This window comes from Myxine glutinosa, chromosome 13 (assembly GCF_964187855.1).
Source record: "Myxine glutinosa chromosome 13, kmMyxGlut1.1, whole genome shotgun sequence".
NCBI classification, from domain to species: Eukaryota; Metazoa; Chordata; class Myxini; order Myxiniformes; family Myxinidae; genus Myxine; species Myxine glutinosa.
The window spans coordinates 51,907,818-51,923,457 of NC_136273.1; the positions used below are offsets into that span (position 1 = coordinate 51,907,818).

The window sequence follows — 15,640 nt, forward strand, 5'->3', positions numbered from 1 at the left end:
TATAATCACATTCTGGTGCAACGAAGAGTCAGAATTAATGGAAACGAGTCCTTAACTGACATACACTAAGAATAACTAGCAAGAGGTCCGAAAGTTGTCTACATGTGATGCGGTGGACCTGGGCACGACATTTAATGGGGGAAGAAGGGGGAGATCGGCTCTACTGGGTGTTGTTTACAGACAATGGGACTAGGGAATGGGGTAAGGGAGAGTTGGGGAGTATTGGGGAAATAGGGGAATATTTACAAGCGGATATGGAGGCCAAATTCCATACCCGCAACAATATATTGGGGGAAATGCCAGGGGCATAGAAAAGGCCCCTTTATATGGTATGTGCGTTTGAAATCAGAGGGGAGGAGGGGGGGGGCAATGTCAATAACTTCCAAGTTCCAACAATAAGAACCAAGTTCCATAGGAAGAACCAAGGAATGCTCTATAAAAGTTCATATAAAGGGCCCTACATCTGGCAAATGAAATGCATTTACTTCTTCATGCACCTGTGTGAATCAAACTAGCATTTTTCCCAAGAATGTCACTTCTTTTCTATAGTTTGCCACATGGCACATACCATATAAAGGGGTCTTTTCTATAGTTTGCCACATGGCACATACCATATAAAGGGGCCTTTTCTATAGTTTGCCACATGGCACATACCATATAGAGGGCCGTTTCTATGTCCCTGGCATTTTCCCCAAAATTAATGCTAACAGACTGGACAGCCAGCTTAACGTGCATACCTGGTCCCAGACGAGACAGCTTAAAGGTGAGTGTGCATACCTGCAGACAATACCACAAGCCCTTACCACATTGGACTAAATAACCTTCACTGTTTCTTAAAATACACAGTTGTGTTGAAAAAAAGGAAACGGGGTGACCTTTTATTAAAAAGGGTGTGTGTGTGTGTGTGTGTGTGTGTGTGTGTGTGTGTGTGTGTGTGTGTGTGTGTGTGTGTGTTAAAATTGGCATGTCATTTATTTATCATGGTAAAAGGTACATATTTCATTTTATCACTCATTTTGGGAGCTCAAATGGTTAGTGTCGTGTTCAAATTTGATGTGACGTAGATAAGATCTGGTGATGTCACGGCCGACACATTTTTGCATGGCTTTGGTACCTTAAAATTTGGCACAATAGCACTATGGACATGACTCGTAATGATGCTGAAAATCAGGTTTAAGTATTGATACATTTTAAATTTGAACAAACTGTATTTTGTTAATCATGCAAGACTTTATTCAAGATGATGTAAAATAATTGGAAAAAGAAAGAAAATTTTTTTATTCCATATTCCAAGTCGCGTGTGACCATATTCCAGGTTTCACACTGTGGTCGCTTCTTTGGTATTTCTCAATCTGCTGTAAGTCTATATGTATTGTGTAACTGCATACGCTGGGATTCTGCTGGTGGACTAAGCATCCCCGAGGCTCGGCCCCTGTGCGAATTGTTTTCATGTATATATATATGTTAATTACACCTAATTTGTGTCAAGTTTTGTGAAACGAGATTGATATGAAAACATTCATGTTGTCTTTGTTGCTAAATTTATTCTTGTTTCTTCAAACAAATCGCGATTTTAGTCCGCGATGTTCTTCCCTCATACCACCGCACGTCCGAGTGTATGCGCATGCGCTATTCATTAATTACACCTAATTTGTGTCAAGTTCTGTGAAACGAGATTGTTATGAAAACTTTCATGTTGTCTTTGTTGCTAAATTTATTCTGGTTTCTTCAAACAAATAGCGACTTTAGTCCACAATGTTCTTACCTCATTCCAACGCACGTCTGAGTGTATGCGCATGCGCTGTTCAAAAAGGCACCCAACAACAATGCGGTCCTCATAGAGCTGCTCATCGCAGCTAAAAACTGCATTTTGTTCATCATACAAGACTTTATTCGACTAAATAAAAGATTTGAAAAAGAAAGAAGAAAAAAAATATTCAAACCAAATGGGACTTGAACCCACAATCCCCAGCTTGGAAGTCTGATGCCTCATCCATTAGGCCAATAAAGGGGCGCCATTCGAATTCTCCACCACATATTTCCATAGAAGATGTTACCAAAAAGGCCCGCTTGCATGTGAAATCCCCATTTCCAAACACATCACAATAATAACTCGATCACAGTTCATTTCCAACCTCATGACCACATAAAAACACAATACCTTTACACAAGAAGTTAATGTATTTTATTTGCAAGATGTAGGGAGCCCCTTTTATATCAACTTTTCTAGAGCATTCCTTGCTTCCTCCTAAGAACATGAGTAGTCCAGCATGCACACGAAATGTTTTGAATGTCCCTTATTTTCTGTTTGGCATTTTCTACAAGCTATGGAATGTCCCTTCTTTTCTATACTTTGCCACATGGCACATACCTTATAAATGGGCCCTTTCTATGCCCCTGGCATTTTCCCCAAGAATGCCCCTTCTTGTAACATGCATTAGAAAGGAGGTGGTTATGATGGGATATGATATATGTTTGAGATAATGAAGGGTATAGACAAAATAAGTGCAGAATAATTATTCAGCAGAGATCGTGACAGGACCAGTAGACTGTGGGCCCAGAGACCAATATCGTTTTAGTTTTTTGATTTCGTGACCTACCTCTGGGGTGGGGGCAAACATGATGGTAAATGAAAGGCTATCGTACCACGAGCAACATACTTTTTTTCACAAGCGTAAATGTTGCACATAAACGAGAACCGCTGGCCCAAAATGTCATCATAGATCAAGTATACGTTATTTTTTAAAAACACATTTAGAGTTCAAATAACAACACAAAGTGTATGTAATTGAGTTGAAAATAGTATTAACATAAATATGTATTGATTCTGATCTGACTCATATAAAAAAATGAGTGACACAAAGGTTTGCATGAAATTTTATTTCCTAAATTGCAGTGATCGAATATGGATGTCACTTTATACAAGTATGCCATCTTTCAAGATGAGAAATGCTTTTGGACCATGAGCACAAAATAATTCTTCACAGCAGTGAGGAAACCTTTCACTATGTGAATCAATTGCATGTTCCTGGTATTAAATTTCCGAGCCTGAAATGGACCACACACTAAGCTCATTCATTTTCTGTGTCAGGTTCCTCTACTTCCTCATCACTGCCATCATCAGAATCATCATCCTTACTATCATCGTCTAAGTCATTGTGTCCAGTGATATTGCAACAGTTATTTCCAGCACACTTGCAAAGATCTGTACATGGAACATTGTTTTGAAGACAGGTACAAGTATCAGCATCACCACATTTACTTTTCATGCAGTTACCAGTGCAGTAAGCTAATTCCATAACACTGTCTGGAGCAGGAGGAAGGTTCATCCAGTTGATGACTAGCTCACCACTTTCCATCCTCCACCCATGCCCATCAGGAACGGGTATCTCTGCATTTGGTTGTCGGCTCCTTTGAAAATACCTGAAAATATTGAAAAGGTGAAAAAAAAAATTCAGCCTCAGTTGTTACCTTCCAATGTTATGTTATGCTGCAATGAAGGTATTGAACAGTAACATTAAATTGTGTAGTCTGCCTCATAATGAGATCTGCTTCATTCCTTTTTCAGCCTTGTGTACATAGTAAAATGCATTATGATCATGGAATATAAGATATCTCTGAATTAAAAACATATTCATATTTTGGTTTTTTTAACAATATTTGATCGTTGATTTGATGTTTAAAAAACACTAACAAAAGGATATGAGCAAGGCATTTATTTCCTTGCTGACTCCCAAAATATAGTATTATTTTTGCACCTGATTAACTTTACACATAATTATGACAGGTTTACATGTTGCACACAAGTCTTACAAATTATATCTTACAATGAAACTGCAAACGTTATGGAAGACACATACTTGCTTGGCAGTTGGCCCGTTTGATGTGTTCCCTCAGAGCATCTTGGTTGGGAGGCATTGTGATTTCAGATTTCCTTACCAGTCGGAACATGTTTTACCTGGCCTCGTTGACGGTTGTGACGCTGTGTTGTCCATAAAATTTGAAAACAAATACCTCCAGTGCTTCTATCAAGTCTAGCTGTATGTCAAAATGCTCGCCAAGGTCCTTCAAAGCATTGCACAGCTCCCTCTCCTTAAGAAGAAGATTAAAGGCTTTCTTCTTTCCCTTGCCGTAAAATGAGCTTACGCTGTCACACCCAGTGAAGCAATCTAGGCCTATTAATGCCTGGCTGACATCATCTCCGATACTATCACGAACAGACTGCAGATCAATGGTTCTCGAATTCACTCCTCTCCCCGTATGGAAATACATATGTGTAGGAACTATGGATTGAAGAGCTATACCAATAATGAAGACGTCAGTATCAGGACTGACAATGATGACGTCGGCATAGGTACGGGCTGCACATGCTGCATGCAAATACATCCTCGTATCGGCTTCTTCCTGTGTGGAGCAGAGATGTGGCTCCTCTACTTTTAGCACCTGATCAGTCACCTCCTTTCCTGGCGAGAAAGAATGGCACATCCTTCCATGTGCCAAGAAAACCTTCACTCCCCTCAATTCTGATGTGGGAACTTTAGTCCATGTCTCATCCAAATACTCCACTAGCAATTCCTTATTCTCTCCATTTGAGAGGAACTTCTTCCACTGTTGAGGAAGTGCCTGGCCATGAATTCGCATCAACTGAGAGCCATTTTCTGCTCTCTTGGACCTCTCGGCATTCTTAATGGAGACTTGCCTGTAGGTATCGGTCACAAAGTGAATATCTTGTGATCTGTTTGCTTTTGCCATTTTCACAAGACGTCTCAAGATGGCAAGAGAAAGGTTGAGAAATGTTCTTTGGCCTGGTACCTTGTTCACGTTTAACTGCTGTATCATAGCCATGCCATCCACAACATACACACCACCTATAATGGGAGTTTCTGCTAGAGGCGTCTCTGGCTGACTTTCAAGGGCATGGAGCAAGTTGGCTTTGTTGGTCTTGACCAGAGACCCTTGAGAATTTGCGAGTGAGAGTGGTAACGGACCCAAAGAATACGTCAGTAGCTCCTGCAGATTAATATTCCTGTACCGTCCAATCACGACCAGTCTTGCTAGCAGATTTCTGTCGGCTTTCAGGGACATCCTTTCCATGTACTCTGCGTTTTACAGTCTGAGACATACTGGTAAATGTCTTCAGCTTCATTTGTTTCATGCTGACAAACAAGTCCAATTCTCCTGTTTGTAGACGCTCTCTGGACAACTTGGTGAATTCTGTTTCACCCCTTTCATACACAGTCTGCATATCAGTTTGGACATCTTGTGTCGCTACTGCACCTGACGTGATGTGTATCAGCTCATCTTGTTCATAGTCGAAAGGATTGACCATACTGTTAGTTGTATCCACAATTTTCTTAACATCTGCCTTATCCCGTTTCATACGGCTTTGCAGGAGATCTGATCATGTTGTGCTCTGCTCTTCTTTGCCTGCCATGGCCTCACATTCTCGAGCGATTAAGCCTCTTGCATGATGGGACCATATCCACCTGTTTACAGTCGTTTACTGGTTGTAAAACCTGTCATACCTCCTTTTGTTTTTGAGTCACGGTTTGCTGTCTGTTCAATAGTTTGGTCATAAGCAAGTTTGGCGAAGGCATTATTGCTCCTCTGAACAGCAAAGTCACCTTCCAGACAATGCTGATGTATTGTTGGGTGGGTAGTTGCAAGATCAGACATTTCAAGCCAGTGCACAGGAAAGGTAGCTACTATAATTGAGGTGGTCATATGCAAACACCCATGGTAGCATACGTCTTACACTTGCCAAGTGAAGTTCCCAATTTGCTTCACGAGTACCTCTCAGGAAGAGCAGGAGAACTTCTACCATCTCAATATACGAACTCCAGAATCCAAAGGTCTGCTTCTTGTTGCAAGCTTCTATGAATTGACTGTAAGATGTCTCAAACGGATGAAATCTTTCTCCATTCAAGATTTCTCGATATTCAGGTTTGGGGAAGGCTTGGGCCAAGTCTGCCATCAGCTGTTTTACTCTGTTTGCCTCTTCAGGAATGGTGTCCACATAAGCATTGAGTCGCATTTGATGCATTGCCTCCATCACCAGCTTGTGAGCTCTGACTGCTCTGTTGTCGTGCTTACCAGTCATCACCCCATTTACTGAGCCTGTCGCAACAATCTCCGATTCCATCATGATATCCTGAAGGCCAGCATCTCTAAAGCGCTTTCCCAAACAACCAAGAAAGGACATAGCTGTGTGAAAAGCACCAAGTCGTATGACCAGCCTCTTCATAAACTGCACATTTCTCCACCTAATCAGTTTTGCCTTCGCATAGATTGCTTGATCCAATCGCATAGATTGCATGTATAAAAAGAAAACACACACACAAAGAAACAAAAATTAATGTGGAAAACCCATAAAACCAGTAATATAAGAACATTGGAGAATAATTGATTTTTAACAAATTTTAACCTTATAAAGTGCAAGTTTTAAACCTACCCGTAGAGGCTAAGTCATCGGCTTTCTTTTTCATGCTTTTCATCACCCTTTCAACATGTTGGGAGTCTGTAAAGCGTGCGTAACATGGCTGATGGAATCCTCCGTGGAGTGGTATTGCTGGCGACAGCGCTGTGTTGGAATCTGCACTGAATCCTGCCGAGTGTTGAGCAACGTAATCTCTCGCAATTTTTGCTTGAGGACCATCCAGACTTCCATTTGTTGACATATTCTAAAAAACGGGACCATGTTTTGTCTGAAAATTGGACAATTTTGCACTTTTTGGACTGGAAGATGCACATAAAACACTCTTTTTCTTGAGTATTTTTGTCACTCGAAGACAACACGTCCTCATCACTGGAAACCACCATGTTGTCTCAAGGCGTTACCACAACGTTCCGGTACGGCGATTGTCATTGGCCAATTGCCGATGATATATTGAACACGTCTTCCGATTGGTTATTTTCCGGGATTTTCCGTTCGAGGCTACACGCACATTTTAAACATGTAAATAATTAATTAAAATCTAAATTACTCATTAACGTACCAAAATCTTTCGTGTGAAAAGTGACAGTTTCCTATAATATTTTCTATAAATTCATACCAAAATCGTGTCCACCCGTTTTGTAGGTCATGCAAGAAAGCAATATATTACAACAGCTGTGTGCCTACTATAGTTTACACTGGGTTGATTTTTGTCTCTGTATATAAAAACTCATTCATTCGATGCTGATTGAGAAGAAAACTTACAAAATGGGACCACGGTGAACAAAATGGATGTGAAAGCCCACATTTTTGGATAATAATTGATTGGATTGACAACGGAAATAACTCAAAAAATTCCAAACAGAGTGAAGAAAATAACATGTATTAATTTTTCTGTGATTAACATAAGCATTGTGTCCCTGGCAGATCATCGATGAAATGGAGAACTTCTTGGAATGGCTCAAATTCCAAGGCCTGAGAGCAGAAACAGCCCAAGCAGTGATCGATAAGCTTGGAATTGAGAATCAGAAGGTTTTTCGGGCTTGTACCGAGTCTGATGCATTGCGGACCGAGCTCCTCTCTCTCTCCAAAGAGAAATTACAATTTGCATTGTATGCTGACTTCTCTAAATTTATGAATTCTTTTTCGAAGCCGCAAGATGTCCAGATTGCAGGTTCTTCTCTTTTGGGAAGTATTTTCGTCAACTTGGAGAATGTTATTCCGGAACTTTCCAGTTCCTGTGAAAAGATTTTCAGATCCCAAAATGTGCAGGTGGAAAATGTTCCTGGTTTATCTGGAATCGGGTTCAGTGATTTCTGCAATCTTCGCTCTCAGGATGATGGATCAAGAGCCATGTCTGGTATGTGAGTTTTTTTTAATGCAACATCGCATGTTAACAAATATCTTGATCGTCTGCCATTGTTTTTTTTTTGTGTTATTTTAACTTGTGTAATCTGTTTTGGTGCAGTTTTGTATTGTCTAATATGAATGGATTTTTGATGTAGGGTACAAGGTAAATTTGAGCTCACCTGGAACATAATTCCGGGGAGCTTATGGAATGGCACGTCATCAGTCTGTCCATAAACACATGCAACCTCTCTGAAACTGCCAATGCGATTGTGACCAAATTTGGCGAAGATTATATTTTGTGTGTTGGAACTCAAGTTTGTTCAGGGCATTGAAAATATAATCGAGGTCTCAGGGGGTCTACCAGGGGTCAAAGTGGGTCCAGGCTTGACCCACCCAAACCACGAAATTAGAACTACACAAACGATTTCGATGAAACCTGACCACAACCTTCATCACCCGTGATGTCCCAAAGTTTGTTCAGCCATTTGAAAAACCCGTGTCTATTTCCCCTATTTTTTTTCGTTTTTGGAAATTGCATTAAATTCCAAGGTTTTCCATGTTTAACGGTGCATTTGAGTTATCTGCATGCAGGAAGTAAATTGTTACCTCTCTTTAGCCATGGAAGGCTTATCCTTGTTATTCCACGCTTTTTGAAAAATATGAAGATGCTTCATTGTAGTCGTATTGTAATCAGCTCTGTCCATCCGTATGTCTGTCAGTCTTTCTGTCTCCTCCTGAAAGGTTGTGTCAAAATTCACATACTTGTTTGTTTTGATCACCACCTGGCAATAAGGTGCAAGAGTATTGAGTATTATTTTGACCCGCAACCTGGGTACATTACCAAAAATAGGTCAATACCCCTGGTGCTCACCTTGTGGAATAAAAACAGTATGTTACACTGACAAAAGGTATTTTAAACCAGTTTCAAAGCTGGCGAGAGATAGGGCAGCATGTAGAATCATACTGACATAATCATATGACTTCAAACAAACAAACAAAAAAAGACCTATTTTGGGGGGCAACAAGATGCTGAAAGAAGTCTCGAAGAACCCCAGAATGTCATCACGGCACCTACAGGTAGCTCTTGCCACTGTTGATGTGAAAGTGCACGAGTCTATCGTTAGAGGCTGCACAAATTTGATCTACATGGGAGGTGTGCTTGGAGGAAACCTTTGCTGTCCAGAAAGAACATCAGGGCAAGACTAAAGTTTGCCATTGAATGCCGAGGCAAAGACCAGCACTTCTGGAACAATGTGCTCTGGACAGATGAGTCAAAGGTAGAGCTATTTGGCCACAGTACCAGAAGACATGTTTGGTGAAAACCAAAGGCAGCATTTGACTACAAGATCCTGATACCAACTGCAAAGCATGGTGGTGGAAATATTATGGTTTGGGGCAGCTTTGATGCATCAGGGCCTGGGCAGCTCACCATCATAGAATCCACTATGAATTCTTAATTGTACCAGACGGTGCTTGAGGATAATGTGAGGCCATCTGTCAGAAAGTTGAAGCTTAACCGACGGTGGACCTTGCAACATGACAATGACCCTAAACATACCAGTAAATCCACCAAGGAATGGCTGAAAATAAAGAAATGGAGGGTCTGGAATGGCCAAGTAAAAGCCCGGATCGAAATCCCATCGAGATGTTGTGGGGGGATTTGAAACGAGCTCTGCATGCAAGAAACCCTTCAAACATCGCACAGCTGAAAGAATTCTGCATGGAGGAGTGGGCAAAATTTTCTCCCAGTCGATGTCAGAGACTGGTAGACAGTTAGAAGAAACGCTTACTTGAGGTTGTTTCTGCCAAAGGGGGCAATACCACCTATTAGATCCAAGGTTGTACTTACTTTTTCCACATGCAAAATTTGCATTTATTTTTATTTAAATTTTCCAATGGACTACAAAATGTAAATGTTTCATGATATTTGTTATACTAGGGCATGCCCGTACTATATATATATATCTAAAATTATACCCCCCCCCCCCTCTATTTACATGAAATGGTTTGGTCCATTCGCAAAGCCAAAGCGAACGGCTTGCGAGTACGGTGACAATCCCCCCCCTCTATTTACATGAAATGGTTTGGTCCATTCGCAAAGCCAAAGCGAACGGCTTGCGAGTACGGTAGAACCCCCCCCCCCCCTCTATTTACATGAAATGGTTTGGTCCATTCGCAAAGCCAAAGCGAACGGCGAACGGCTAAATCGCCATAGCTCGGTAACTACTTGTCCGATTAATATGAAACCTTGAAAAGGCACATCCTCAGGTCCCCAGCAATATACCTGGCAAGTTTCAAGTATATCGGACCCGTGGTTGTCGAGAAACAGCGGTCACAGACAAACACACAGACAAACACACAGACACACAGACATTCACACAGAGATTGCTGGAATTATAGATAGATTATAACACCTTAATCTGTCAATATTGTTGAAATGAAGATCAAATAGCTGTATTTTGAAATATGTTGAAAAAGTCAAAACTTTACATGGGGTATACTTACTTTTTCACGTGACTGTACATCCGTAGCATTATCTCGACATTTGGAAATGTATCCGCAACTTTCTTGTCCATCAACAGTTTGTAAAGGAAATGTTCTCTCCCTATGTTATCATCTTCGTATTCCAGTAAATGAGTGAAGAAGGCTGAAAACTGCACAAGTTCAACACCAAGTGTTTGATCTAGATCATCCTTGTACTCAGCAACCAATTTTGCTGCAGCTGCTTCGATTTCATCGCAGTCCAGTGATTCCAGTTTATGCAAGAAACCGAAAAGAGAACAGGTGTTTTCATAGGCTTCCAATCGTTGCTCCAATGAACTCAGAAACTGATCAATTACTGGAAGAAAATTCTGAACTCAAAATTTTCAGACAGTGAGAGTGCAGCTTCTTCTGATCTTTCATATGTGGAGGGCCCCTGGTTGTGGAGGCCCCTTGGTTGTGGAGGCCCCTTGGTTGTGGAGGCCCCTTGGTTGTGGAGGCCCCTGGGCAACTGCCCAGCTTGCCCATTCATAAATCCGGCCCAGTCTCTATCTCTTTGCTGATGACTCCACTCTCTACCGCTCCATATCTCAACCCTGAGATCGGCAGGTGGCATCCTCTTCACTCTCTACGGACTCGGACAAAATCACAAACTGGTCAAACAAGTAGAACATGTCTTTTAATTCTGACAAATCTCTCACTCTCACAAAGTCTCTCCCAAAAGACCATCTGGAAAACTCTCCCATTTACCTTCTCAACAATCCTCTCGAAGAAGATCTGTCACTCAAGCTTTTGGGTCTCACAATCTGCCATGATCTTTCCTGGGAAAACCACTTTTCTAAGATGGCCTCCAAAGACTGTCACCGACTGGGCATCCTCCATCGTGTGACGTCCTTCCTTGGCACCTTTGATCTCCTCACCACATGCAAAGCTTTCATCCACAGCTTGATGGAGTACTGCTCTCCCTTCTGGGTTGGTGCTCCTTTCCTAACACCTAGCTCGGTTTCACGCTGACGAAACCAGAGCTTTCAGAATCATTGGAATCTCCCGCGATGAAGCTGATTCTGATGGCCTTTCACTCGCTCACCGCAGACTGGTGGTCTTTCTGTTGGTGATCTTTCCATCTTCTACCGTCTCCTATCTGGCCTAGGTCCCCCAGCACTGTCTGTGCTCTGTCCCCCAAATATTCCTTCAGGACACACAAGGTCTGCCTGTATTCCTCTTCTGGTAAATCTGCCAAAATCAAGACTCTCTGCTCACCTTCACTCTTTCATTCCTCTTTTGTCCTGCATCTGGACAAACTCCCACACTCTCTTCAATCCCACTCCTCCCTCCAGGTCTTTAAAACTGCTGTTTACCACCATTTCCCCCATCCAAAACTTTGAGCTTTTCTACCTCCGTTAATACACCCCAAATCCACCTCTTTCAATCTCTGACTTCATTCCTGAAATGCCTAGTAGTGTCAATTTGTTTTATACGTTGTACCATCCCTTCCCTCCCCACCCCCAGCCCTCTCTCCTCCACAGATCTCTGGATGTCCCTGTTCTCTACTGTTGTTTTGCTTGTGTGATTTGCTCTCTCTCTCCCCATCTTGTCTCCCGCTCCCTTCATTATGTTTTATTTGATATGTTTTGCGTTTAATATTCGCTCTTACACAAGCCTCGATCTTATATACAAAAAAAGTCAAGCTTAGGTGAGCAGGTCCTGGAGGCCTTACTTGAGATGGATATGGAGGAGCTCTTGGCCCAGGAAGCTGTATATGAATGTAACATTGTGGGAGAAGGACCAGGAGGGGAAGCAGGAAAGGTGCCGATAGAGATTGAGGACCCAAGCCTCCCCCCCTCTCAAACCCTCCCTCCCTCCTCCCGAACCCCCCCCCCCACCTCCCCACTCCGCCCCCTCCCAACCCCCACCCCACCTCCCCACCAGCCCCTGGAAAAGGCAGCACCAATAACACAGAATAGTGGGACACCGTTGCCTTTGACTAGATGATGTTGTTGATTAGTCAACTAATGGCACAGATGATGATTAAAATGCAGGAGGCACAAGGTGGCTGGCATTAGGCATGACATGCATGCAGGGCAGGTAGAGGTAAAGGCTGATATGAAGGTTATGGGCAATGAGATAGCCGCAACGCTCAAGGCTGTATGGGGATAGGTGACTGAGCATGTGGATGGTGTCCGCAACGAGATGGGAGCAGGTGAGGCTAGAATGATGGAGATAATTGGGATAAAAGAAGAGGTTAATGGACTGAAACAGGGAGTACAATGACCTGTGAATGAGCAAAAAGAACTGAAGAAGCAAATCAGAAGTAATACAGGATCTAAGGGCAGCTCGAGAAATGCCCTTAGATTCTGTATTTGGACTTGAACAGCAGGAAGGATGTAAAAAGAGAAATGTTGGCAAGTAAGAAAATAATTTAAAATGGGACATAATTGCCGGACACAGAAGATAAAATAAATGGGACGAAGGATTAGAGACGAAAGAACGGAAAATGAAAGAAATAATGGAAGACTATAAAGTAAACTCAAGCACAAGAAAACAAGCGAGAGGGCAAAGAATGGTGAGGAGGAGATCATGGAATATGTAGAAACAATGTGTAAAGATTGGGATAACACATGGCAGGTGCAGGTGGAGAGGATATGAGCGATCAAAGCGGACCATGACAAGGTAAAGCTATTGTGAACTGGAGCAAATTCATGGTGTGAAATGGTGTGTGCCGAGCTTCGATGGAATAAAGAAGCCGGGGTTCCTTGGAGTGCCGAGCCTGAGTGTAATGGAGTGTGTGCCGTGAGAGTGCAGAGTGGAGTGCATGAACGAGCGAGGGTACAGGTCATGCATCGATTCAGACGGGGGTAACCGTTAGCTTGACTGAGGGGAGGGGTGAGGTTACCGAGCGGGAAATATTTTAAATGTTAATATGTTCTCATCCTGTGCACGGAGGATTAAACAGAACAGGTTTGTAATCCGTACCGGTCCAAGGGAGGGTACATTTCAAGGCACTCCATGTCACTGTGTGTTAACGGTCTGTGTCGGGCAAAACGCCCATATGCAGATGATTGAAAAAAAAATCCCCAAGAAATGGTGTGCGGCTGAGTGTGCGCGGCACAAATGCTGCATCCGGCACAATTGGCAAATTCAGCTGCGGGATCTCTGTGGAAAGGCTCAGATCTAAAGTTGTGTGTGAACTGTCATGGAGAGACCCATGTGTGTGAATGGAGTGAGATTGGCTGTGGAGTGGTTCGTGTGAATAAATGGTGTGCGTGAGACGGCTGGTGTGTGTAAGTTGTGGACGCTGGGCCATGAGGTGATTTGGGGATGTACCACGTTGTGGTGAAGTGGTGTGGTTGTGGTGAAGGTTACGGGGCTGCGCATATGTGTGTCACATCTGTGGGGGTTCCGCAGCACGAGCAGTGGATGTGGAGAACACGTCCGGGTTCCCGTCGGGAATCCGCCGAATGTGAGTGCGAACATTTAAATTCATTGGCAGGTTCTAGATGTGCCGCAGAACTTTCCCACAGAGGGGGAATTACATAGGATAGAATATTTATTGCGGAAGCGGCTTAAAAGCTGGAACTCCAGAGCAATCGCTGCTGTTTGAACGTGTTGGGCACCCGAGGAGAAGCTGCCTACCTGTTCGTGCCATGGAAGGATCACCTACCGAGATATATTGTCTTGCCAGGTTTGGCGGTCTCAATCGATGTCAGTCGTTACTTAACATCCCGTTAGGCCGCGAAGCTAGTTCAGAGGTCGGGGAGAGTCCGAGAAATTCCAGAAAATGTTTTAAATAATTTTTCAATCTTTATTTCATGGAAATTGAATTAAATACTTAAACACTGTTGAATACAAATCGCCGCCTTGTTATTTCCACTAACCTTCAGGTTAACATGCTTCAATAGCGCTTAACATCTGGAATTTTTATTTTTAACAATATTTAACTTCATGATTAGTTCACCTGGAACGATTTTCCGGGGAGCTTATGTGACGGTGCGTCATCAGTCCGTCCATCCGTCCATTTTTCCGGAAACACTTACAACTTTTTCGCCTCAACCGCTGATTGAATTGTGACGAAACTTGGCACAAATTATATTTGTTGCGTTGTCACTCAAGTTTTTCACGGCATTAAAAAATTGGGTCTTCCGGGAGTCAAAGTCGATCCATGTTTAACGCCCCCAAAATAGGAATTAGCTTTTGACTCTGAAACTACACACACAATTTTGATGACACTTGACCACAACCTTCACCACCCGTGCTCTACCAAAGTTTGTTCATGGCATTAAAAAAATCTGCCCCTTTGGGGTTGTGCAGGGGGCAGGGTCTGCCCTCCAAAATAGGTATTTGCTTCCTTTCCAGAAACTACACATCCAATTCCAATAAAACTTGACCACAACATTCTGTTCATCACCCATGATGTAGCAACGTTTTTTCCCAGCATTTACAAAAATGGGGTCGAAGGAAGTCTATAGGGGTGGGGGGTGGGGGGAGGGGGGTGGATGGAGGTTGATTTTTCTTTTGTTTGTTTAAAGTCTTATGATGATGTTTGTATGATTGTACATGCTGCCCTGTCCTACAGCATCCATTCAAATTGGTAAAAAATGCCCTGATATGGTTTAAAATACCTTTATTCAGTGTGGTATACTGCTTTATTCTCCAAGATGAGTGCCCAGGGGTATTGCCCCTCTGTTTGTATTTAGATGGAAGTATACATTTCATGACGTAACATGTTCTATGATCTCTCAAGATGGATCTCAGTCTCATTTCCCTCCAAAGTACTGACGCTGATTTGTACACAGGTGATGTCTATCCTGTAAATGTGGAAGGCAGACAACACAACAATGATTCATCTGTCACAGAAGATTCAAAATGTGCTTCGGCAAAGAAAGGTTCAGATGATATTCACATGACAAACGGCAGTGCTACCTGTTTTGCAACTGGTGAGTGGAAACGTAAAAAATTAACTTTGCAGAAGAGATCTTTTGTGTTGAGAAAATATTAAATTTTTGGAAAAGTGTAAAATATTTAGCATTTTGATTTTGACCAACAAAAAGAAAATTGTTGTGTTCTTTCTTTCTGTAGAACAATCCAGAAGTAATAAGGGACAACTAAGGTCCAGGTGCCGCTTGACAGTGAAGAAGAAGCCTTTTTTGAAGAAAAAATCACGAAATCAAGACTTACTTCCTATAAAATACAAGTGCATGTCTGGGCCACACAACACCAAGATTAATATTAAATTGAACAAACGCAAAAAGGTTGTAGAAAGGGGAATACGTTATAAGTGTAATGTGTGCAGAATGGATTTTGCTTCAACGAATAACATCAAAATACACATGAGGATTCATACAGGAAAATATCCCCACAAGTGCTGTGTCTGTGATA

The 15,640-nt window shown here is 42.3% G+C and overlaps 2 protein-coding genes across 13 annotated transcripts in view; one reads left to right on the forward strand and one right to left on the reverse strand.

Moving 5' to 3' along the window:
- LOC137438677 (uncharacterized) overlaps window positions 1-15,640 on the reverse strand; it is a 461,521-nt gene that overhangs the window by 321,551 nt on the left and 124,330 nt on the right. The window lies entirely within an intron of this gene.
- The window catches only part of LOC137438678 (uncharacterized), a 44,262-nt gene that overhangs the window by 11,973 nt on the left and 16,649 nt on the right, over window positions 1-15,640 (forward strand). For 4 of the 12 annotated variants that reach the window (XM_078767465.1, XM_078767458.1, XM_078767466.1 and 1 more), the window contains exons 2-5: window positions 3,092-3,234; window positions 3,380-3,440; window positions 7,361-7,793; window positions 15,058-15,198. In XM_078767465.1, coding sequence (XP_078623591.1) covers window positions 3,212-3,234; window positions 3,380-3,440; window positions 7,361-7,793; window positions 15,058-15,198 — 658 coding nt within the window. In that variant the 5' untranslated portion in view covers window positions 3,092-3,211. Of the gene's footprint in view, window positions 1-3,091; window positions 3,235-3,316; window positions 3,441-7,360; window positions 7,794-15,057; window positions 15,199-15,640 lie in introns of all 12 variants that reach the window. The other 8 variants (XM_078767469.1, XM_078767470.1, XM_078767461.1 and 5 more) reach the window with 4 other exon arrangements.